The sequence below is a fragment of the Coregonus lavaretus genome, assembly GCF_964263955.1.
Source record: "Coregonus lavaretus genome assembly, contig: HAP1_SCAFFOLD_154, whole genome shotgun sequence".
NCBI classification, from domain to species: Eukaryota; Metazoa; Chordata; class Actinopteri; order Salmoniformes; family Salmonidae; genus Coregonus; species Coregonus lavaretus.
In genome coordinates this window covers 705,206-731,276 of record NW_028160661.1, presented here as the reverse complement: position 1 = coordinate 731,276, position 26,071 = coordinate 705,206, and the positions used below count along the sequence as shown (strand labels likewise).

Genomic DNA, 26,071 nt, shown 5'->3' with positions numbered 1-26,071 from the left:
GTAAAAGTGACTAGGCAATCAGGATAGATAATAAACAGAGTAGCAGCAGTGTTGGTAGTTGAGGTAATATGTACATGTAGGTAGGGGTAAAAGTGACTAGGCAATCAGGATAGATAATAAACAGAGTAGCAGCAGTGTTGGTAGTTGAGGTAATATGTACATGTAGGTAGGGGTAAAAGAGACTAGTCAATCAGGATAGATAATAAACAGAGTAGCAGCAGTGTTGGTAGTTGAGGTAATATGTACATGTGAGTAGGGGTAAAAGTGACTAGTCAATCAGGATAGATAATAAACAGAGTAGCAGCAGTGTTGGTAGTTGAGGTAATATGTACATGTAGGTAGGGGTAAAAGTGACTAGTCAATCAGGATATATAATAAACAGAGTAGCAGCAGTGTTGGTAGTTGGGGTAATATGTACATGTAGGTAGGGGTAAAAGTGACTAGTCAATCAGGATATATAATAAACAGAGTAGCAGCAGTGTTGGTAGTTGAGGTAATATGTACATGTAGGTAGGGGTAAAAGTGACTAGTCAATCAGGATAGATAATAAACAGAGTAGCAGCAGTGTTGGTAGTTGAGGTAATATGTACATGTAGGTAGGGGTAAAAGTGACTAGTCAATCAGGATAGATAATAAACAGAGTAGCAGCAGTGTTGGTAGTTGAGGTAATATGTACATGTAGGTAGGGGTAAAAGTGACTAGTCAATCAGGATAGATAATAAACAGAGTAGCAGCAGTGTTGGTAGTTGAGGTAATATGTACATGTAGGTAGGGGTAAAAGAGACTAGTCAATCAGGATAGATAATAAACAGAGTAGCAGCAGTGTTGGTAGTTGAGGTAATATGTACATGTAGGTAGGGGTAAAAGAGACTAGTCAATCAGGATAGATAATAAACAGAGTAGCAGCAGTGTTGGTAGTTGAGGTAATATGTACATGTAGGTAGGGGTAAAAGTGACTAGGCAATCAGGATAGATAATAAACAGAGTAGCAGCAGTGTTGGTAGTTGAGGTAATATGTACATGCAGGTAGGGGTAAAAGTGACTAGTCAATCAGGATAGATAATAAACAGAGTAGCAGCAGTGTTGGTAGTTGAGGTAATATGTACATGTAGGTAGGGGTAAAAGTGACTAGTCAATCAGGATAGATAATAAACAGAGTAGCAGCAGTGTTGGTAGTTGAGGTAATATGTACATGTAGGTGGGGGTAAAAGTGACTAGTCAATCAGGATATATAATAAACAGAGTAGCAGCAGTGTTGGTAGTTGAGGTAATATGTACATGTAGGTAGGGGTAAAAGTGACTAGTCAATCAGGATAGATAATAAACAGAGTAGCAGCAGTGTTGGTAGTTGAGGTAATATGTACATGTAGGTAGGGGTAAAAGTGACTAGTCAATCAGGATAGATAATAAACAGAGTAGCAGCAGTGTTGGTAGTTGAGGTAATATGTACATGTAGGTAGGGGTAAAAGTGACTAGTCAATCAGGATAGATAATAAACAGAGTAGCAGCAGTGTTGGTAGTTGAGGTAATATGTACATGTAGGTAGGGGTAAAAGAGACTAGTCAATCAGGATAGATAATAAACAGAGTAGCAGCAGTGTTGGTAGTTGAGGTAATATGTACATGTAGGTAGGGGTAAAAGTGACTAGTCAATCAGGATAGATAATAAACAGAGTAGCAGCAGTGTTGGTAGTTGAGGTAATATGTACATGTAGGTAGGGGTAAAAGTGACTAGTCAATCAGAATAGATAATAAACAGAGTAGCAGCAGTGTTGGTAGTTGAGGTAATATGTACATGTAGGTGGGGGTAAAAGTGACTAGCCAATCAGGATAGATAATAAACAGAGTAGCAGCAGTGTTGGTAGTTGAGGTAATATGTACATGTAGGTAGGGGTAAAAGAGACTAGTCAATCAGGATAGATAATAAACAGAGTAGCAGCAGTGTTGGTAGTTGAGGTAATATGTACATGTAGGTAGGGGTAAAAGTGACTAGTCAATCAGGATAGATAATAAACAGAGTAGCAGCAGTGTTGGTAGTTGAGGTAATATGTACATGTAGGTAGGGGTAAAAGTGACTAGTCAATCAGGATAGATAATAAACAGAGTAGCAGCAGTGTTGGTAGTTGAGGTAATATGTACATGTAGGTGGGGGTAAAAGTGACTAGCCAATCAGGATAGATAATAAACAGAGTAGCAGCAGTGTTGGTAGTTGAGGTAATATGTACATGTAGGTAGGGGTAAAAGAGACTAGTCAATCAGGATAGATAATAAACAGAGTAGCAGCAGTGTTGGTAGTTGAGGTAATATGTACATGTAGGTAGGGGTAAAAGTGACTAGTCAATCAGGATAGATAATAAACAGAGTAGCAGCAGTGTTGGTAGTTGAGGTAATATGTACATGTAGGTAGGGGTAAAAGTGACTAGTCAATCAGGATAGATAATAAACAGAGTAGCAGCAGTGTTGGTAGTTGAGGTAATATGTACATGTAGGTAGGGGTAAAAGTGACTAGTCAATCAGGATAGATAATAAACAGAGTAGCAGCAGTGTTGGTAGTTGAGGTAATATGTACATGTAGGTAGGGGTAAAAGTGACTAGTCAATCAGGATAGATAATAAACAGAGTAGCAGCAGTGTTGGTAGTTGAGGTAATATGTACATGTAGGTAGGGGTAAAAGAGACTAGTCAATCAGGATAGATAATAAACAGAGTAGCAGCAGTGTTGGTAGTTGAGGTAATATGTACATGTAGGTAGGGGTAAAAGTGACTAGTCAATCAGGATAGATAATAAACAGAGTAGCAGCAGTGTTGGTAGTTGAGGTAATATGTACATGTAGGTAGGGGTAAAAGTGACTAGTCAATCAGAATAGATAATAAACAGAGTAGCAGCAGTGTTGGTAGTTGAGGTAATATGTACATGTAGGTGGGGGTAAAAGTGACTAGCCAATCAGGATAGATAATAAACAGAGTAGCAGCAGTGTTGGTAGTTGAGGTAATATGTACATGTAGGTAGGGGTAAAAGAGACTAGTCAATCAGGATAGATAATAAACAGAGTAGCAGCAGTGTTGGTAGTTGAGGTAATATGTACATGTAGGTAGGGGTAAAAGTGACTAGTCAATCAGGATAGATAATAAACAGAGTAGCAGCAGTGTTGGTAGTTGAGGTAATATGTACATGTAGGTAGGGGTAAAAGTGACTAGTCAATCAGGATAGATAATAAACAGAGTAGCAGCAGTGTTGGTAGTTGAGGTAATATGTACATGTAGGTGGGGGTAAAAGTGACTAGCCAATCAGGATAGATAATAAACAGAGTAGCAGCAGTGTTGGTAGTTGAGGTAATATGTACATGTAGGTAGGGGTAAAAGAGACTAGTCAATCAGGATAGATAATAAACAGAGTAGCAGCAGTGTTGGTAGTTGAGGTAATATGTACATGTAGGTAGGGGTAAAAGTGACTAGTCAATCAGGATAGATAATAAACAGAGTAGCAGCAGTGTTGGTAGTTGAGGTAATATGTACATGTAGGTAGGGGTAAAAGTGACTAGTCAATCAGGATAGATAATAAACAGAGTAGCAGCAGTGTTGGTAGTTGAGGTAATATGTACATGTAGGTAGGGGTAAAAGTGACTAGTCAATCAGGATAGATAATAAACAGAGTAGCAGCAGTGTATGTGGAGAGTGTGAAAGTGTGTGTCTGTGTGTGTGTCTGTGTGTGTGTCTGTCTGCTTGCATGTGTCTCTGTGTGTGTATCATGTGTGTGTAAATGTACTCTTATGAAGGTTGTTGCTCACTCACAGATGCGTTTTGGAGTGCCAGGTCATTCTTCTCCTGCAGCAGGGTCACCATCTTCTCCTCCAACTCCTTCTTCTTGGCCAGAGCCTTGGCCAGGTCTGTCTGCATCTTCTCATAGTTCTCCTTCATGTTGGCCATCTCCTTCTCAGTCTCAGCACTCTTCAGTAGGGGCTTGATCTTGAAGTACACCTTCATCCATGGCCAGGTTTTTACATTCATGAATGAGCGGATGTTGTACTGGATGGAGTAGACGGCATCTCTGGTCAACAGAAAGGATAGAGTGGTATGGTGACTGACAAGCTACATTCTGCGAGAGGAAGAACAACAAAACTGTATACAGCTGAGGAAGGCGGCAAGGGAAAGGTAACCTCTCTTAAATTCATAGACAGCGCTCTATATTCAAGGACTTACAGGTCATGCTAAGCTCATGAGGCATTTCATATTCTTCAAGAATCAATGGGTAAATATGACACATTTAAATGACAATTGAACAGCTTGCCAAATCCTAAACTGCAGCTTTAATAGAACATTATAAGACGTACTTTCTCATTGTGAACAACTCACAGCATATACAGTATGGAATCATAATTCATTACATACAGGTGGTTGACAGGAAGCTTTGCCAAGATGTCTGCTATTCCTCACCTCCTCTCCATCATCTTGGTGAACTCTCTCCTCATGAGGAATCCACGGCTGAGAGCCTGGACCATGCCGACCAGAGAGGCCAGCTTCTCATCTCTCATCTCCTCCAGGACACCCAGCAGACCGGCTTTGAAGAACACCTGAGCCACATGTAAACATGGTCAATTAGGGAGCCAGTCAGATGGTGGCAGATAGAAAGTTTCAATCAAAAGAGAGGAACAACACCACAAACAGACCATGGGATAGTGTGTTCATAAGTTGTAAGGTATATCTCAAGGCCATCAGACTGTTAAATAGCCATCACTAGCCGGCTACCACCTGGTTACATCTCAAGGCCATCAGACTGTTAAATAGCCATCACTAGCCGGCTACCACCTGGTTACATCTCAAGGCCATCAGACTGTTAAATAGCCATCACTAGCCGGCTACCACCTGGTTACATCTCAAGGCCATCAGACTGTTAAATATCCATCACTAGCTGGCTACCACCTGGTTACTCAACCCTGCACCTTAGAGGCTGCTGCCCTATGTACATAGACATGGAATCACTGGCCACTTTAATAATGGAACACTAGTCACTTTAATAATGTTTACATACTGCTTTACTCATCTCATATATATATATATATATATATACACTGTATTATATTCTACTGTATTTTAGTCAATGCCACTCCAACATTGCTCAATCTAATATTTATAAATGTCTTAATTCCATTCTTTTACTTTTAGATTAGTGTGTATTGTTGTGTATTGTTAGATACTACTGCACTGTTGGAGCTCGGAACACAAGCATTTCGCTACACCCGCAATAACATCTGCTAAATATGTGTATATGACCAATAACATTTGATTTGTATTGTACAGTTGTAGATGAATAATGTAAACCGATACAGATAACTGCAGCCATACCACTGTAACACAATGCACAGGTTAATTCATCTCTTCTTTACTTGAAGAAAACAACAGTACAATGTTTCTCCACCTTCTTATATTAGCTTCATGAAGAAGAAAGACTAACAGGGTGGATAGATCAACTGGAGAGATCAACTGGATAGATCAACTGGAGAGATCAACTGGAGAGATCAACTGGAGAGATCAACTGGAGAGATCAACTGGAGAGATCAACTGGAGAGATCAACTGGAGAGATTTTGAATGGTAAGGGTTTAAATGATCATTGAAGTTGTGTTTTGTTGTCAGCTTTTGCTGGGGGTATTTGACTGACCTTGGTGTGTCCAAACTTGTAATCCTCGTGATTCACATCAATGGACCCAAGCAGCTTCTCAGAAGCCTTCTTGTTGTCCATGAACTGGCCTTCGGGGATGACACTGGCATTCAGTACTTTATACCTGAATGAGGAGACATGTTTAACATATGTCAAGTTGCAATAGGTTGGTTATATTACGTTAAAGGAAAGCATATTCTCATGCAGGGAAAACCTTTAGAGTAGATCTTTTCCGTGGTTTTGTGTGTGCGTGCGGGGGACCAGTACGAAAAGGATATATTTTTTACCAGGTGAGTTGACTGAGAACACATTCTCATTTCCAGCAACAACCTGGGGAATAGTTACAGGGGAGAGGAATGAACCAATTGGAAAGGGGATGATTAGGTGGTCAGATTGGAGATGAAGCCAGGAGACCGGGGGTTAATAACACCCGCGCTCTTACGTTTCATGCCATGGGATTTTGAATGTCCACAGAGAGTCAGGACACCCGTTTAACTGCCCTGGCGCATTGGGATCTCCTCAGAGCAGAGGGAAGAGCAACAACACCACTTCCAGCACCACTTCCAGCAGCATCTGGTCTCCCATCCAGGACCAACCCTGCTTAGCTTCAGAGGCAAGCCAGCAGTGGGAAGCAGGGTGTCATGCTGCTGGACAACAGCATCTGCTAAATGACACAAATGTAAATGTAATGTGAATGTGTGTGTACCTCTGCTTGAAGTCAGCGTAGATGATTCTGCTGGGGAAGCCCTTCCTGCAGATCCTGATACCCTCCAGTACACCGTTACACCTGAGCTGGTGGATAACCAGGAAGTTCTCCATCAGACCTGGAAAAACAAACCAAGTCTCTTTTAATACTCAGAAACTGGTTCAAGATTGTGCTCGTTAGGATTACTGATAACATATAGTATTTAACTCAATATTTCTTGTACCTGGAGTCTTTGACTCGTTGGGGATCAGGCAGCGCACAAAGTGAGGATGAGTGCTCCTCAAGTTGGTCATCAGCTTGCCCAAGTTCTCCTGTAAGAGGGTTACAAACCATGTTTTCATTAGTAATTTATGATAATCAATGCACCTTTTGAAGGACTGAAAATACACATTTCAAAAGCTCACCCTGAACTGGGAGGATACAGTCTGCATGGAACCACCCTTCTTCTTGCCTCCTTTCTTGCTTGTATCTGTTCAAATGGGGAAAAGTAAGAGATCATTATAAACTAAACAATCTCGGGTTAACTTCACATTTATCTTAATGCAAATAATGAGATTATGTAAAATAACACCCTGGGTATGAGTAAATGAACCCAGGGAATAACACTGAGAAATGTGATACATTCAAAGACTTTAAATAAAATGTGGGTCTGAGTTGTAACTACCCACTGGGCACAAACGGGTTAAAGCGATGTTGTTTCAATGTAATTTGTCAATGTATTGGGACGTGGAATCTACATGGAAAATACACTGGATTTGAAAAAGTAATCAACTATTGTTTTGAAGGTGAAATTTCATACACAGGACTATGTCATCATTGTAACCAATTTCAACATAGAAAAACCTTGTATAAAATATGTTGAATTTGTACCTTTGAAACAACGTTATATCCTCTATCAGAAAAAAACAGTAGGCTGGGCAGCACCTCCTACTGGAGAATTGATCTATCTACAGCTACCGTTTGGTTCCCCATCCAGTGTTTTAACCAAGCCTAGCCCTGCTTGGCTTTCATACTTGTTACAGACTGTTACCAACGTGCTATCGGGAGAATGATGATTGAGCTTTCTCTTAATAACTAAATATATGAACTGTTGCTATCAAAAACAATTCGAAAGGGTAGGTTTAACAGAGAAAATTAAATGTAACAATACTTTATAAGTCATATATCATCAATGATGCTACTTAGGCCTATATAACATTAGGGAAGTCATCTACCCAGGGTTCAAATTCTACCCAGGGTTCAAATTCTACCCAGGGTTCTACCCAGGGTTCAACTGAAAATAGATAATAAATATAGGCCTAGGGTTTCAAGCTTTGGTGGATTTCAAATGTAATCTTCAAGTTAATCATTAAGATGTTCAATTCACGTCTCCATCTCAACCAAAAATGGAAGTTAAGTAATATGACTAAACCAAATATTTGTACTTATCCATGTTTTACTTAACTCTTATTTTTCTTTAAACTGCATTGTTGGTTAAGGGCTTGTAAGGAAGCATTTCACTGTAAGGTCTACACCTGTTGTATTCGGCGCATGTGACAAATACAATTGGATTTGATTTGATTTGAATATGAATAATTAATATGTTGGATTGACATCTCAATCTCAACCAAGAATCAAGTTAAAGAATAGGACTAAATCAAATCAAACTTTATTTAAAGTGCATTTAAAGTTTGATTGGATTTTTGGTTTGGATGGAGACGTGAATCCACCATATCAATGATTAATTTGAAGACAAACTGGAGGTAAAGGCAGATGAAATCAGTGGCACAGATGGAACTATCCAAGCAGAAGATACTCTGTTGATATTTGTTTGCGTTGACAACCAAGAACAATTCAATATGCAGTTTGTCTACAAATGAACACCACGTCATTTCAACTTCCAAGTGTGCCCAGTGGGTATTGCTTAATTAAATATTTTGATGTGATGCTAGTCTTACCCTCAGGTGGGGCAGCAACATACAGGGTAGCCAACAGTTTCACTGAGGACTTCCCGTACAGCTGAAGAACAGAATCATTCAGGGGGTCCTTGTTCTTGTCCAGCCAGCCAGTAATGTTGTAGTCCACAGTACCGGCATAGTGTACCAGGGAGAAGTGGGCCTCTGCCTTGCCTTTGGCAGGCTTGGGCTTCTCAAATGCCTGGTTTTTGCCAAGATGCTGGTCGTAAAGCTTGTTCTTGAATGTAGTGTCTGAAGACTTGGGGAACATGCACTCCTCTTCAAGGATGGAGAAGATGCCCATTGGCTTCACGAAAAGAGATGTATATCAAATTAGTGAAATTTACATTTAGAATCACATGTATTCCTTTACCAAACATACTATTATAGGATTATATTCATTTAGTGGCATATCATAGGAAACATACCGAGTTCGCAACAGACAGATGTATTGTACCACTGTGATAATATCTCACAAAGCGCTCCCTATGAGCTATGGTGATGCGGTCCATTTTAATTTCACAGACAGCTTACCTTCTCAATAAGCTCAATGCAGGCAGCCAAGTCCATGCCGAAGTCAATGAAGGCCCAGACTATTCCCTCCTTCTTGTACTCCTCTTGCTCCAGGACGAACATGGTGTGGTTGAAAAACTGTTGCAGTTTCTCATTGGTGAAGTTGATGCACAGCTGCTCCATGCTGTTGTACTGTTGATGGAATTTCAAAAGGGATCATTTCATCATACAAGGCTGTAATCCCTCTCAATCATAACTAATTGTCTTGTTATTGTCTCATACTCACATCAAAAATCTCAAACCCAGCAATGTCGAGCACACCGATATAGTACTTCCTTGGATTCTTGGTGTCCAACATCTGGTTGATACGGATAACCATCCACAAGAACATCCTCTCATAGATGGACTTGGCCAGGGCCGAGACTGAGTTATTAACCTGCAATAATAATAGCTCAAATGAATACATGAGATATTGACCATGTCTAGTAATAAGGTGATAAAAGCTTGGGGAGAAACACATTACTATTCGCCTCTCCCGAGCCCGTTGGGGAGTTGCAGCGATGAGACAAGATCGTAATTGAAATTGGGAGAAAAAGGGGGTTAAAAATAAAATAAGAAATGCAGTCATCCCCAAGATAATTCCTGTGCTCAGATGATGCTGTTATTTACCACCTTACCTGAGGCACAGTTTGTCCCTTGGTCACATACTCGTTGCCGACCTTCACTCTGGGGTAGCAGAGAGCCTTCAACATCTCAGCTGAGTTCAGGCCCAGTAGGTAGCCGATTTTATCAGCCACTGGAGAGAGAACCAACAACAACAGACTCATGCTTGTTTCTGATGTCACTCTTTTGTGGGTTAGGTTTTGATTTTCACCCACATCCATCATTTCAAATCATTTCTGGAGGTTGGAATTTGGTCTCCTGCCTGACTTTCATGTGGTACTGTCTGTCTTACGTGTTCTATTTCAATGTTTGGGACTGGGAATGGGAGTAATCCTTTACAGTGGGGGAAAAAGTATTTAGTCAGCCACCAATTGTGCAAGTTCTCCCACTTAAAAAGATGAGAGAGGCCTGTAATTTTCATCATATGTACACGTCAACTATGACAGACAAAATGAGAAAAAAAATCCAGAAAATCACATTGTAGGATTTTTAATGAATTTATTTGCAAATTATGGTGGAAAACAAGTATTTGGTCAATAACAAAAGTTTCTCAATACTTTGTTATATACCCTTTGTTGGCAATGACACAGGTCAAACGTTTTCTGTAAGTCTTCACAAGGTTTTCACACACTGTTGCTGGTATTTTGGCCCATTCCTCCATGCAGATCTCCTCTAGAGCAGTGCTGTTTTGGGGCTGTCGCTGGGCAACACGGACTTTCAACTCCCTCCATAGATTTTCTATGGGGTTGAGATCTGGAGACTGGCTAGGCCACTCCAGGACCTTGAAATGCTTCTTACGAAGCCACTCCTTCGTTGCCCGGGCGGTGTGTTTGGGATCATTGTCATGCTGAAAGACCCAGCCACGTTTCATCTTCAATGCCCTTGCTGATGGAAGGAGGTTTTCACTCAAAATTTCACGATACCTGGCCCCATTCATTCTTTCCTTTACACGGATCAGTCGTCCTGGTCCCTTTGCAGAAAAACAGCCCCAAAGCATGATGTTTCCACCCCCATGCTTCACAGTAGGTATGGTGTTCTTTGGATGCAACTCAGCATTCTTTGTCCTCCAAACACGACGAGTTGAGTTTTTACCAAAAAGTTCTATTTTGGTTTCATCTGACCATATGACATTCTCCCAATCCTCTTCTGGATCATCAAATGCACTCTAGCAAACTTCAGACGGGCCTGGACATGTACTGGCTTAAGCAGGGGGACACGTCTGGCACTGCAGGATTTGAGTCCCTGGCGGCGTAGTGTGTTACTGATGGTAGGCTTTGTTACTTTGGTCCCAGCTCTCTGCAGGTCATTCACTAGGTCCCCCCGTGTGGTTCTGGGATTTTTGCTCACCGTTCTTGTGATCATTTTGACCCCACAGGGTGAGATCTTGCGTGGAGCCCCAGATCGAGGGAGATTATCAGTGGTCTTGTATGTCTTCCATTTCCTAATAATTGCTCCCACAGTTGATTTCTTCATACCAAGCTGTTTACCTATTGCAGATTCAGTCTTCCCAGCCTGGTGCAGGTCTACAATTTTGTTTCTGGTGTCCTTTGACAGCTCTTTGGTCTTGGCCATAGTGGAGTTTGGAGTGTGACTGTTTGAGGTTATGGACAGGTGTCTTTTATACTGATAACAAGTTCAAACAGGTGCCATTAATACATGTAACGAGTGGAGGACAGAGGAGCCTCTTAAAGAAGAAGTTACAGGTCTGTTAGAGCCAGAAATCTTGCTTGTTTGTAGGTGACCAAATACTTATTTTCCACCATAATTTGCAAATAAATTCTTTAAAAATCCTACAATGTGATTTTCTGTATTTTTCTTTCTCAATTTGTCTGTCATAGTTGACGTGTACCTATGATGAAAATTACAGGCCTCTCTCATCTTTTTAAGTGGGAGAATTTGCACAATTGGTGGCTGACTAAATACTTTTTTTCCCCACTGTACATATTGTATATCAATGAATGGGACTAATGCTTTACATAATGTATATCAATGAATGGGACTAATGCTTTACATATTGTATATCAATGAATGGGACTCACCCTCTGTGCCGTCTGGCTCGGCCTGCTCCTCACGCTGCTTCTGCTTGAAGTGTAAGTTTCCATGGTGCAATACAGCTCCTGTCAGCTTGTAGATGCCCATCTTCTCCTCATTAGTGAAGCCCAGGATTCCAATGGCATCCTGGCATTAGAGAGGACGTATAAAAGTGATTAACTCAATGGTAATTTGCTCAGTTACATCACGATACAGTTCTGTGCTCACTCCAGAACAAATGGGATGAATGGAATTGACTGGCTTCTCTGTTCCACATGATTACTCTTGGCCAACACACTAGTAGATGGCAGCACAAAATGGGTTTTACACAGTTCCACAGGGCACTTAGTGGCACTCTCTTGTGGATGTCTTCCATGTGTGTGCCCCAAGGTGAAGTGGGAAGGCACATGCCTAACTGACACAAGGCATTTAGAATCAAACTAAAACATACATGAAAATTCCCAACTGCCACCAAGTCGAAATTGCTCACTGCGTTCAGTGTGTATGGTGGTTCTACCCATTCCATATCTAGAGTTTGATTAACCCTTTGTATGACTCACGTCTGTGGCATCCAGCTCTTCCTTGTCATTGATGCTGGCCACAGTAATCTGACCCTGGCTGCACATGGGGAAGTCGTAGGGGTTGGTGGTGATTAGCGCCATTTCTGTGGACAGCGGAGAACGGCTTGTCAGTTAAATCTCTTAGAATTGTGCTGTCCTACGTTTACAGTATCTCTCCCTCCTTTACTCAATAGATGGACTCAAGGATACATGTAGTATATAATAAATAGCATCAAAAGAGGGGACTGAGGCTCCTGGACTAGTGCTTCACAGTGCATTACTTGATAGATCTTTGTCTAGATGCCTTGGTACCATGAATGTACTCATTCCACAGGTAGGGGTGGGAATAATCTTCTCTGAACCTCTACTTTTCCATACCAACTATCTCAGGTTTGTGGCCTGTCATCATTTGGAAAAATATGTGGTAGCCTCTCTCATCGGGCAGCTGGAAGGACACTCTGGACTTCTCCAGCAGGTCTGAGAGAGAGAGAGAGAGAGAGATTACATTTGATGATATGGTCTCAAGAAAATGATCTGTGTGAATTTAGGAAAGCATTGAGAAACAATCAAACCAACTCACAGGTCTCAATGTCAGCTTTAGCCAGTTTGCCTCCTTGGAAATGAATCCTGATGAATTTACCCTATAGTAGAGCATGGGGGTTAGAAATAGGTCAACTATTTTGATACACCCCTTTAAATGTTACAGTTTGTTGGACATATATTGATTTAACAACTACTAAAATAAATGTTTCCAATACAAGGTAACTTCCACAGTATGCCCTTCATACTTACAAAGCGAGACGAGTTGTCGTTCCTCACTGTCTTGGCATTACCGTAAGCCTCCAGCAGAGGGTTAGCTGCAATGATCTGATCCTCAAGAGAGCCCTGATTGAGATAAACAGAAGTAGCTCGGAAACTGGTAAAGAGGTAAAGTTTGTTTTTTCTTAATAGCTTGAACACTTTCTTGAGACAGGATTCACCGCTGGAAAAAAAAAGTTTACACAGCCCATCAGACTGAAATGTGTTAAAATGGAAACACAAGCACAACCTACCTGCATTTTGCCAGGCTCATCCTTTTTCTTTTCTCCACCAGACACGGCAATGGTGGCGAAGTACTGGATGACACGCTTGGTGTTGACAGTCTTTCCTGCACCGGATTCTCCACTGGTTTATATGACACAGACATAGGGGTTTTAGTCACATGTTTTAGTGTCAGATTGGGTTTCATTGAGAATACACTGTTGATCTGTTTTGTTCCATCAGTAAATTATTAACAAATATTCCCACTAATGGACTTCGCATTACGAGTAGCCTAATCCATTCATAATGTCATAACACCCAAGTAATCAGGACGCACTGGTCCTAATCCATTCATAATGTCATAACACCCAAGTAATCAGGACTGACTGGTCCTAATCCATTCATAATGTCATAACACCCAAGTAATCAGGACGGACTGGTCCTAATCCATTCATAATGTCATAACACCCAAGTAATCAGGACTGACTGGTCCTAATCCATTCATAATGTCATAACACCCAAGTAATCAGGACTGACTGGTCCTAATCCATTCATAATGTCATAACACCCAAGTAATCAGGACTGACTGGTCCTAATCCATTCATAATGTCATAACACCCAAGTTCTGATAGAAATACTTTCTCAAGTGAAATTCTAGTAAACAACTTACGTAATCAGGACGGACTGGTTCTCATTATCTGTAACCAAAAACATATTGATTATTTTACTCAAACAACATTATGGGTACATAGCAACAGGTACTGTATTTACACAGATGCCAGATTATTGGCTTAGAGATTTTGGGGGCTGTTTTGTTAGACTTCAGTGCAGCTTTTGACATTATCTGCTGCTGGAAAAACATATTGCTTTACGTTCTCTGCTATATTGTGGATTGAGAGTTACCTGTCTAACAGAACACAGAGGGTATTATTTAATGGAAGTCTCTCAAACATAATCCAGGTAGAGCCAGGCATTCCCCAGGGCAGCTGTCAAAGCCCCTTACTTTTATCAATCTTTACTAATGACCTGCCACTGGCTCTGAGTAAAGCCTGTGTGTTTATGTATTCTGATGACGCAACACTATACACATCAGCTACTACAGCAAGTGAAATGACTGCAACACTTAACAAAGAGCTGCAGTTAGTTTCAGAATGGGTGGCAAGAAATATGTTAGTCCTAAATATTTTCTAAAACTAAAAGCATTGTATTTGGGACAAGTCATTCACTAAACCCTAAACCTCAACTAAATCTTGTAATGAATAATGTGGAAATTGAGCAAGTTGAAGAGACTAAACTGCTTGGAGTAACATTGGATTGTAAACTGTCATTGTCAAAACATATTGATGCAACAGTAGCTAAGATGGGGAGAAGTCTGTCCATAATAAAGCGCTGCTCTACCTTCTTAACAGCACTATCAACAAGGCAGGTCCTACAGGCCCTAGTTTTGTTGCATCTGGACTACTTGGCAGCAGCTAATGCGGATCCATAATAAATACAAATTAAAATACTGTCCGGTCATGTGGTCAAGTGTCACAAAGAGAGACATTACAATTGGCCCAGAAGAGGGCAGCATGGCTGGCCCTTAAATGTACATGGAGAGCTAACATCAATCTCCCCTGGCTCAAAGTAGAGGAGAGATTGAATTCATCACTACTTGTATTTGTGAGAAGTATTGACATGTTAAATGCACCAAGCAATCTGTTTAAACTATCACCAAGACAGTTGTGAAGAGGGCACGACAACGCCCATTCCCCCTCAGGAGACTGAAATGATTTGGCATGGGTCCTTAGCTCCTCCCAAATTTTGACAGCTGCACCACCTAACTGGTTGCATCACACCTGGTATGGCAACTGCTCGGCCTCCGATCGCAAGGCACTACAGAGGGTAGTGTGTAAGGCCTGTACATCACTGGGGCCAATTTTCCTGCCATCCAGGACCTCTATACCAGGCAGTGTCAGATGAAGGCCCTAAAAATTGTCAAAGACTCCAGCCACCCTAGTCATAGACTGTTCTCTCTGCTACCGCACGGCAAGCGGTACCGGAGCGCCAAGTCAAGGTCCAAAAGGCTCCTTAACAGCTTCTACCCCCAAGCCATGAGACTGCACTGACCCCACCACACTCTTTTACTTTTTTATGCTGCTGCTACTCTCTGTTAATTATTTACATTTTAGTAGACACTCTTATCCAGAGCGACTTACAGTTAGTGAGTGCATACATTATTTTTATTTATTTTTCATACTGGCCCCCGTGGGAATCGAACCCACAACCCTGGCGATGCAAACACCATCCTCTACCAACTGAGCTACATCCCTGCCAGCCATTCCCTCCCCTACCCTGGACAACGCTGGGCCAATTGCGTGCCGCCCCATGGGTCTCCCGGTCGCGGCCGGCTACAACAGAGCTTGGATTCGAACCAGGATCTCTAGTGGCACAGCTAGCACTGCGATGCAGTGCCTTAGACCACTGCGCCACACGGGAGTGGCTTCCATCAATGTAATTGTCTGCATCATTTCCAAACCCCCATATTTTTTGGGGGTAAATATATTTATATATATATATATACACACATATCTTTTAAAAATATTTGTTCCTTTATTATTTTCCACTAACCCTACCACCCCTCCCCTAATTGGGGTAAACTAATGAACAACAACACTTAGGCTTCTACTTCCATCTTATACATACTATATACATTTTACGGACACAATCTAATTTTCAATAATTTTATTTTGTTTGTTTTTAATTCTACCCTCTACCCTCTCCCATCTATCTCTGATGTCCATCCAGTTTGATTTCGATTTGCCATATATTTTTTAACTGTGCTGTTTCCCAAAAGTTCTGAACCTATATACATTTTACAGACACAGTATATTTTACCTTTGTTATCTTGTTGTTATTAGTCCCACCCTTCAGGTCCACTCAACCCCTCCCATCTATCTCTTAACACCATCCATACTGGATTTTTATTTGCCATATTTTTCAACTGTGCTGTGATGCTTCACAAAAGTTCTAAACCTTTCTATTCTCATAGTTTCTACATATTGTAAATTAAAGGTAAAGATTTTTGCTAAAATTATTATTTTATTATTGATCGAGTGACTTTCACTTTTCAAATCACCCAGTATTGCTATCTGCAGTGTTAGCTCCCGGTAAATGTTGCAATTCTTCAGTCATTCCTGGACCTGTGACCAAAAACAAGCTACATATGGACAGTACCAAAATAAATGATCTAATGACTCTGTCTCTTTGCAGCAAAATCTGCAGAGCTAGGAAGGTTATATCCCCCATATATATACAATTATATTGGTTGCAAGAATTTTGTATAATAATTTACATCGAAAAATTATAAGTTTTGAATCCGGCGTAATTTTGCGTATCAGTTCATAAACCATGTGCAATGGAATCGGTATATCGGAAATCTCTTCCCAACTATTTTGCAATCTATATGGTACAGCGGCCAATTATTTGGTCCTGAAATGAAATTGCCATATATTTTTATTTATCACAATTTTCTTTAACCAATTTTGGTCTTTAATGCAGGCCGACAGACAAGTTCCTTACTTTTTCCCCCTTCCACTTGCCTCTTCCATTTTTGCCGTAATGCTGCAATTAGTTGGTTGTAATTTTGGGTGGAGCAGACATTTCCATATATTTTTGCTGCATGTGTGACATAACTCCACCAGTCCTATTTATGATATCATTTACAAAGATTATACTATTTTTTATTTTATTTTTTATAATGTTTGTTTTAATCAATTAGTATGTTTGACTTTAACCACAATATTTGTTGTATTATTTGTTCTGTCTTTTCTGGTGGATTAAACAGAAATTGCAACCAACTTTCTATGGCTTGTTTTAAATATAAATATATTTTGGAGATGATTTCGTATTTAAATAACCGAAAGTGAGAGTTTGTAATCTGAATAAAGGGAAAAGGCCATTCTTGAACATGGGGTGAGACATTCTTACTAATTTGCTAGAGAACCAGTTCGAATTTAAGTATAACTTTTGTATGACTGACGCCTTCAGTGAGAGGTCTAATGCTTTAATATTTAATCATTTCTGCCCTCCGAATTCATATTCATTATATAAATAGGACCTTTTAATTTTGTCTGGCTTGCCATTCCAAATTAAATGGAATATTTTTTGCTCATATAATTTAAATAACAGGTTGCTGGTGTAGGCAAGACCATAAGCAAATAGGTAAACTGGGATACGACTAAGGAGTTAATCAGGGGGATTTTTCCACAAATAGACAGGTATTTTCCTTTCCATGGTAGCAAGATCTTATCTATTTTTGCTAACTTTCTATTAAAGTTTATTGGAGTGAGATAATTTCTTTCGGGATATGTATACCGAGTATGTCCACATCCCCATCAGACCATTTTATTGGTCAACTACACGGTAATGTAAAAGTTGTATTTGTTAGTGATCCAATACGTAATATAGTACACTTAATGTGTTGTGAAAAGTGTTATGAAATATAATGTAATTTTTGTAATTGTATATAACTGCCTTAATGCTACTGGACCCCAGGAAGAGTAGCTGCTGCCTTGGCAGGAACTAATGGGGATCCATAATAAACCCCAGGAAGATTAGCGGCTGTCTTGTCAGGAACTAATGGGGATCCATAATAAACCCCAGGAAGAGTAGCTGCTGCCTTGGCAGGAACTAATGGGGATCCATAATAAACCCCAGGAAGAGTAGCTGCTGCCTTGGCAGGAACTAATGGGGAACCATAATAAACCCCAGGAAGAGTAGCTGCTGCCTTGTCAGGAACTAATGGGGAACCATAATAAACCCCAGGAAGAGTAGCTGCTGCCTTGACAGGAACTAATGGGGATCCATAATAAACCCCAGGAAGAGTAGCTGCTGCCTTGGCAGGAACTAATGGGGATCCATAATAAACCCCAGGAAGAGTAGCTGCTGCCTTGGCAGGAACTAATGGGGATCCATAATAAACCCCAGGAAGAGTAGCTGCTGCCTTGGCAGGAACTAATGGGGATCCATAATAAACCCCAGGAAGAGTAGCTGCTGCCTTGGCAGGAACTAATGGGGAACCATAATAAATACAAATACAAATAGCATCATCATGAATTTCATTTTGGAACATGTTCCATTCAAGGCTAGTGAAATCAGATATTCCCAGCAAACTGTTCTAACCTAGACTAGAAAACAGGAGATACCTCTCTAAAGCATATTTTAACTTTCATCCATCCATCCATCCATCCATTCATCCATCCGTGAGAGCTCGTACCAATCTGCATGAACTGAAAGGCGTTGTCAGAGACGGAGAAGATATGGGGTGGAGCCTCCATCCTCTTCTTCCCTCTGTAGGCGTTGACAACCTCCATGTCGTACACGGGGAGCCACTTGTAGGGGTTCACCGTGGCACAGAAGAGCCCAGAGTAGGTCTGGATGAAAGGGATTCAATGAAATTAGGGGATTAGCAAAATCTGACTGACATTTACTTGGATTTCTGTGAGGACGTGGGTGTACTCTGGTATACTGATGTAGACCTGCTGTATTGATATGTTTTGGTTTCTACCATGTATTGATGTGTAGTAGTGTATGTGTGGGTTTGTTATGTTCATGTATGTGTGTCTGTGTTTATGCAGGCTTCTTACATAGATCATCCATGCTGCATAACGCTCTTTGAGGTTATACAACACAGAGGCTTCATTCAGGTAGGTCATCATGGCCATGTCCTCAATCTTGTCGTACTTAGGGGGGTTCATCTGGAAGATGTCTGCATCTTTGAACTCTTTTCCTTCCTGAAACAGTCAGAAATCTAGATTACACGCAGATCAAACTGGACATGACTGAAAGTTCAATATTTTCAAAAATGCATAGCCCTGTTCAATCCAACTACTTTGTTTTCACCCACTGATATATACATGGTGATTTTTGACTAGTCAATATAAAAAATTACCATGCCGTTTTTAAATAGTAGCTATGTTTAAAGGTTATATTCTGTTTACAAAAAACAAAGAAATGCTTCTTAATCTGTCTTTTGTTACTAATTTAAGTTTGCCTTATGGCATATTTTTTTATCATTTTGAAGGTTTTATTGAAGAAATAGAGTAATTGCACAAACTTCAACACTTTTCAAAATCAGGCTTACCTCCTTAGTGCCGTCAGGATTTGTGACTGTCACAGTACACTTTCCATCGGCCCTGCCAGTAATTAAACCCTTAAGGTAAAGCTCCTTGGCATCTGACACATAGCAGGAATTCTTTGAATCAAAGGGTGCTGTTTGAGCCTCAATCCTTTCCCTTTCAGGCTTACGGAGGTATATGGCAGCCTTGCCATAGATGGCCATCTCCGCGTCCGTACTCATGGTGACGGATCACTAGGAAAGAGATTAAATAAGAAAAAGGAACATGATTGCCTCTGTGGTTCTTCCTCACCAGTCAACAGATAGGTGAGTGATATTTCTCACAGAACATTTTTGTCACTTTTTATGTGAAGACTAAAACCATGTCTCACCTTCTTTTCCCCCTCCTTCAGATGAATTTGTACTTCTTGGAGGACGCTGTTAAAGAGTAGGGTGTTGTGAATATTCACAAGTCTAAAGCCTTATAATTTATCCCCCGAAGGGCTAGAAAACATTTTGAATGGCATCATTCAACACAATCATTACGCCCATTTCCAATTCAACTATAGGTGCAACTGGTAACTTTAATTTTCCTAGTGGCAACTCACTTTACTACACATTATGTCAAGAATTCAAATATATACATTTACATTTTAGTCATTTAGCAGACGCTCTTATCCAGAAGCAATTAGGGTTAAGTGCCTTGCTCAAGGGCACATCGACAGATTTTTCACCTAGTTGGCTCGGGGATTAGAACCAGCGACCTTTCGGTTACTGGCACAACGCTCTTACCCACTAAGCTACCTGTAGTTATTTAACTAGGTTAAGTGTCATATACCCCTGAAAACTCAGTTACATTCTAGACCACCCCCTCAATTTAGGAGGACCACTTTTGAAAGTAAATGAAAGTTACAGATTTTAAGTAAAACACATTTAAAGTTATACACATGTTTTTAAGCAACATTTTAAATCAAAGCCACTTGATTGCGTATTGTAACATCTTACAATAGACACGTAAAAAAAATGCAGAACTCAATTTAAACAGTGCAGTTAGTTACTGTCGCAGATGCTGAGCACAAATATGAGACAAATGTAAAAATGTGAGGAGATGGAGACAGTCTTACCACAGAGGAAGAAGGTATCTGACTTGTGGATGCTGATGCCTCAGCCTCCTTATATCTGGTTGAAAGTGCCAACCAAACACAAGTTAATTATGGACCGTTCTGGTTAAGGAAATGGATTGGAGGAGAGACCTCTGTGTCTCTCTGTCTCACCAGCGTCACCAACTTCCAGGAACACCACACTCCATTACATGACTTTGGAATGGAATATTAATATCAATATAATTTATCTGAATTTATGTAATGATAGTTGCTATTAGTAAGAATTATGACATTATCAAATACCACTGGGACTCAAATACTGTAATGGAGTGAGTCCATCCTGGTGAAACCATATTAAATTAATGTTTAAAATCTTTAACAAATGTTTAGATATTTAAGTAGACAGAAGATATTTACGTGTTTGTGGGTGGAGAGAACATTCACACCCTGCAGACTAAGAGTTTATGACCAGTTATTTTAAAGATCTTGCATGATATGTGACCTTCGCTGTTGTATTTGAGGGACATGTTTCTCTAAGCTCCAAACTTGATCTGGGCAGGGAGTGGGTAGAGGGGGACACTGATATACTGTTAACAAAGTTAATGGGGGGTTGGGGGGTGGTGGAGGGGGACACTGATATCATGTTAACGAAGTTAATGGGGGGTTGGGGGGTGGTTGGACTATTCACCAGAGTTGGGTTGAAGCATTAGGTTGCAAAGAGAAGGACAAGCTGAATTGCATTCAAGGAGGACTGGCTTGAATTGTGAGAATGACCACACAATTTATTTTCATCATAAGGAAAAGCTATTGGTTTTCTTCCCAAAGTTGCAAAGAAAATGTTGTGATCCATTTAATAAACACAAGAGACGCGCAAAATCTCTAAAAGGGTTTGGTGGCAGTAGTAGGAACAGCGACATCTAGTGGGCAAAACCAGGTACTTTCACACTTATTTATGGTAAAGAGTGCAAGCAACATCAATGGTTAATTTATCTGAACAGGAAAAAAAAAACATCACCAGATTCAGAGGGAATACATTACAAAGGATGAAGAAGCAATACTCCAAGCAGCAGCTCCATACTACTTGTCAGACATAGAGAACTGATACCGAATACTGGTTGTTGGAGTGGGATTGGGGTGGTGTGTGAGCTTCTTTTCTCAGAGATCACATTTGATTTAAACAAATAATGTTTCAGGAGTGCTAATCACATCTGTTTCTAACTGCATAAATGATCTCAATCTGAGACGAAGGGTGTCAATCCAAATGATCTCAATCTGAGACGAAGGGTGTCAATCCAAATGATCTCAATCTGAGACGAAGGGTGTCAATCCTCTTTCTTCTGCTTTTTGAGGTGGAAAGACCCATCAAACTTTATTTATTGGAAGACTGATTTAGAACATGGGGTAAATTATTCATAAATAATTACTGCCAGCCAGCACAGGGGAAGCCCTTGCTGAGTACTGCAGTGATCCCCTTTTCCTAAAACAATAACACACGTTGGCTATAAATAGGCTTGCCAACAAACTGTCAGGGGAAGCCCTCACTACATGCCTACTCAAAGACAGTCAGGTGGAGACATTAACTGTGGTTATTTAACTAGGTTAACTATGGTCATTTATTATGGAGTGGCTGTAGTTATTTAACTAGGTTAAGTGTCATTATTTATTATGGAGTGGCTGTGGTTATGTAACTACGTTAACTGTGGTTATTTATTATGGATTGGCTGTGGTTATTTAACTAGGTTAAGTGTCGTTATTTATTATGGAGTGGTGTCACGCCCTGGCTCTGGGGACTCTGAAATGTTGAGCCAGGGTGTGTAGCTTCTATGTTATATTTTCTATGTTGTGCATTCTAGATCGTTTAGATCTATGTTGGCCAGGGTGGTTCCCAATCAGAGGCAGCTGTAGCTCGTTGTCTCTGATTGGGAACCATACTTAGGCAGCCTGTTTTGCACTGTTTATTGTGGGATCTTGTTCTGTATAGGTTTGTGTTGGTGAACCGTTTGACTTCATGTATCGTTTTGGTATTTAAGTACTCATTAAAAGATGTACGCCTATCACGCTGCGCCTTGGTCCGTTTCTCATAACGATCGTGACAAGTGGCTGTGGTTATTTAACAAGGTTAACTATGGTTATTTATTATGGAGTGGCTGTGGTTATTTAACTAGGTTAACTGTGGTTATGCATTATGGAGTGGCTGTGGTTATTTAACTAGGTTAACTGTGGTTATTTATTATGGAGTGGCTGGTGTGATCTAACTAGGTTAACTGTGGTTATTTATTATGGAGTGGCTGTTGTTATCTAACTAGGTTAACTATGGTTATTTATGATGGAGTGGCTGTGGTTATTTAACTAGGTTAAGTATGGTTATTGATGATAAAGTGGCTGTTGTTATCTAACTAGGTTAACTGTGGTTATTGTGGTTATTTATACTACAGGACTTCAATAGTCACATGGAAAAGTCCACAGACCCACTCCAAAAGGCTTTCGGAGCCATCATCAACTCAGTGGGTTTTGTCCAACTGGTCTCCGGACCTATGCAGTCATACCCTGGATCTAGTTTTTTCCAGTGGAATAAATATTGTGGATCTAAATGTTTTCTCTCATAATCCTGGACTATCGGGCCACCATCTTATTATGTTTGCAATCGCAACAAATCATCTGCTAAGACCTCAACCAAGGATTATCAAAAGCTGCGCTATAAATTCTCTGACAACCCAAAGATTCCTAGATGCCCTTCCAGACTCGCTCCACCTACCCAAGGACATCAGAGTTTTAAAAAATCTGTTAACCACCTAACTGAGGATCTAAACTTAACCTTGCGTAATACCCTAGATGCAGTCGCACCTCTAAAAACAAAAAACATTTGTCACAAGAAATTAGCTCCCTAGTATACAGAAAATACCCGAGCCCTGAAGCAAGCCTCCAGAAAATTGGAACGGAAATGGCGCTCCACCAAACTGGAAGTCTTCCAACTAGCTTGGAAAGAAAGTACCGTGCAATATCGAAGAGCCCTCACTGCTGCTCGATCATCCTATTTTTCCAACCTAATTGAAGAGAATAAGACCAATCCAACATTTATTTTTGATACTGTTGCAAAGCTAACTAAAAAGCAGCATTCCCCAAGACAGGATGGCTTTCACTTCTTCAGTGATGAATTCATGAACTTCTTGAATGAAAAGATCATAATCATTAGAATGCAAATTCCTCTTTGAATCTATTTCTCAGTTGTCCTGAGTCTGCCAGGGCCTAGTATTAATGGAGACACTCAAGTTTTTTAATCCTGTATCTCTTGACACATTCATGAAAATAGTCATGGCCTCTAAACCTTCCAGCTGCATACTGGACCCTATTCCAACTAATCTACTGAAAGAGCTACTTCCGGTGCTTGGCCCTCCTATGTTGAACATAATAAATGGCTCCCTATCCACTGGATGTGAACCAAACTCACTAAAAGTGGCAGTAATAAAGCCTCTCTTGAAAAAGCCAAACCTTGATTCTGAAAACATAAAAAAAATCTATCGGCCTATATCGAATCTCCCATTGCTGTAATGTTCTTTTCAAAAAGCTGTTGCTCAGCAACTCACTGCCTTCCTGAAGACAAATAAAGTATACGATACGCTTCAGTCTGGTTTTAGACCCCATCATAGTACTGAGACTGTTCTCGTGAACGTGGTAAATTACCTTTCAATGTTGTCAGACCAAGGCTCTGCATCTGTCCTCGTGCTACTAGACCTTAGTGCTGCTTTTGACACCATCGATCACCACATTCTTTTGGAGAGATTGGAAACCCTAATTGGTCTACACGGACAAGTTCTTGCATGGTTTAGATCTTATCTGTCGGAAAGATATCAGTTTGTCTCTGTGGATGGCTTGTCCTCTGACAAACCAGTTGTACGTTTCAGTGTTACTCAAGGTTCCGTTTTAGGACCACTATTGTTTTCACTATATATTCTACCTCTTGGTGATGTCATTCGGAAACGAACTGAATTGGTGGAAAGGTGGCATCCTATGACGGTGAAATGTTGAAAGTTACTGAGCTCTTCAGTACAGGCCATTCTACAGCCATTGTTTGTCTATGGAGATTACGTGGCTGTGTGCTCGATTTTATGCACCTGTCAGCAACGGGTGTGGCTGAAATAGCCGAATCCACTAATTTGAAGTGGTGTCCAAATACTTTTGTATATATAGTGTACATCTTGAACAGTGTATCTGAGAATGGTGGGAATCTTGCTGCCTTCTGGAAGGTAGTCAAATCTCTGCAACAAAACTAACCCTAACCCTAACCCACCCCCTCATTACCCCAGCAGACTATGACAACCTCTGCTCCCATAACAGATGAGATGTTTTTTTAACCACTTTGCCTTAGCGGGCCACCTATTGGATAGAATAGCTTCTGGAAACTCTGATCCCAGTAGAGGGAGTCATTTACTCACCTCGAGCCAGGTTGCAGAGAACGACACATTCCCAGATACACATTCCTCATCTTAATTTCAACCATTTGATGTATTTGTACTACAGTGGGGGAAAAAAGTATTTAGTCAGCCACCAATTGTGCAAGTTCTCCCACTTAAAAAGATGAGAGAGGCCTGTAATTTTCATCATAGGTACACGTCAACTATGACAGACAAAATGAGAAAAAATAATCCAGAAAATCACATTGTAGGATTTTTTATGAATTTATTTGCAAAATATGGTGGAAAATAAGTATTTGGTCAATAACAAAAGTTTCTCAATACTTTGTTATATACCCTTTGTTGGCAATGACACAGGTCAAACGTTTTCTGTAAGTCTTCACAAGGTTTTCACACACTGTTGCTGGTATTTTGGCCCATTCCTCCATGCAGATCTCCTCTAGAGCAGTGATGTTTTGGGGCTGTCGCTGGGCAACACAGACTTTCAACTCCCTCCAAAGATTTTCTATGGGGTTGAGATCTGGAGACTGGCTAGGCCACTCCAGGACCTTGAAATGCTTCTTACGAAGCCACTCCTTCGTTGCCGGGCGGTGTGTTTGGGATTATTGTCATGCTGAAAGACCCAGCCACGTTTCATCTTCAATGCCCTTGCTGATGGAAGGAGGTTTTCACTCAAAATCTCACGATACATGGCCCCATTCATTCTTTCCTTTACACGGATCAGTCGTCCTGGTCCCTTTGCAGAAAAACAGCCCCAAAGCATGATGTTTCCACCCCCATGCTTCACAGTAGGTATGGTGTTCTTTGGATGCAACTCAGCATTCTTTGTCCTCCAAACACGACGAGTTGAGTTTTTACCAAAAAGTTATATTTTGGTTTCATCTGACCATATGACATTCTCCCAATCCTCTTCTGGATCATCCAAATGCACTCTAGCAAACTTCAGATGGGCCTGGACATGTACTGGCTTAAGCAGGGGGACACGTCTGGCACTGCAGGATTTGAGTCCCTGGCGGCGTAGTGTGTTACTGATGGTAGGCTTTGTTACTTTGGTCCCAGATCTCTGCAGGTCATTCACTAGGTCCCCCCATGTGGTTCTGGGATTTTTGCTCACCGTTCTTGTGATCATTTTGACCCCACGGGGTGAGATCTTGTGTGGAGCCCCAGATCGAGGGAGATTATCAGTGGTCTTGTATGTCTTCCATTTCCTAATAATTGCTCCCACAGTTGATTTCTTCAAACCAAGCTGCTTACCTATTGCAGATTCAGTCTTCCCAGCCTGGTGCAGGTCTACAATTTTGTTTCTGGTGTCCTTTGACAGCTCTTTGGTCTTGGCCATAGTGGACTTTGGAGTGTGACTGTTTGAGGTTGTGGACA

General features: G+C 40.7%; 1 protein-coding gene across 1 annotated transcript in view; it reads right to left on the bottom strand.

Moving 5' to 3' along the window:
• LOC311121592 (myosin heavy chain, fast skeletal muscle-like) overlaps window positions 1-19,422 on the bottom strand; it is a gene marked incomplete at both ends in the record, with an annotated part of 38,680 nt that extends 19,258 nt beyond the window's left edge. Inside the window, 20 exons of the mRNA XM_084196053.1 lie at window positions 3,791-4,046; window positions 4,433-4,569; window positions 5,656-5,779; window positions 6,362-6,479; window positions 6,585-6,672; window positions 6,766-6,830; window positions 8,299-8,602; window positions 8,830-9,000; window positions 9,095-9,244; window positions 9,486-9,604; window positions 11,511-11,649; window positions 12,063-12,166; window positions 12,441-12,539; window positions 12,643-12,703; window positions 12,855-12,947; window positions 13,115-13,226; window positions 13,753-13,780; window positions 18,340-18,496; window positions 18,710-18,856; window positions 19,207-19,422. Coding sequence (XP_084052179.1) covers window positions 3,791-4,046; window positions 4,433-4,569; window positions 5,656-5,779; window positions 6,362-6,479; window positions 6,585-6,672; window positions 6,766-6,830; window positions 8,299-8,602; window positions 8,830-9,000; window positions 9,095-9,244; window positions 9,486-9,604; window positions 11,511-11,649; window positions 12,063-12,166; window positions 12,441-12,539; window positions 12,643-12,703; window positions 12,855-12,947; window positions 13,115-13,226; window positions 13,753-13,780; window positions 18,340-18,496; window positions 18,710-18,856; window positions 19,207-19,422 — 2,688 coding nt within the window. The remainder of the gene's footprint in view (window positions 1-3,790; window positions 4,047-4,432; window positions 4,570-5,655; window positions 5,780-6,361; window positions 6,480-6,584; window positions 6,673-6,765; window positions 6,831-8,298; window positions 8,603-8,829; window positions 9,001-9,094; window positions 9,245-9,485; window positions 9,605-11,510; window positions 11,650-12,062; window positions 12,167-12,440; window positions 12,540-12,642; window positions 12,704-12,854; window positions 12,948-13,114; window positions 13,227-13,752; window positions 13,781-18,339; window positions 18,497-18,709; window positions 18,857-19,206) is intronic.
• Window positions 19,423-26,071: the final 6,649 nt, after the last annotated feature.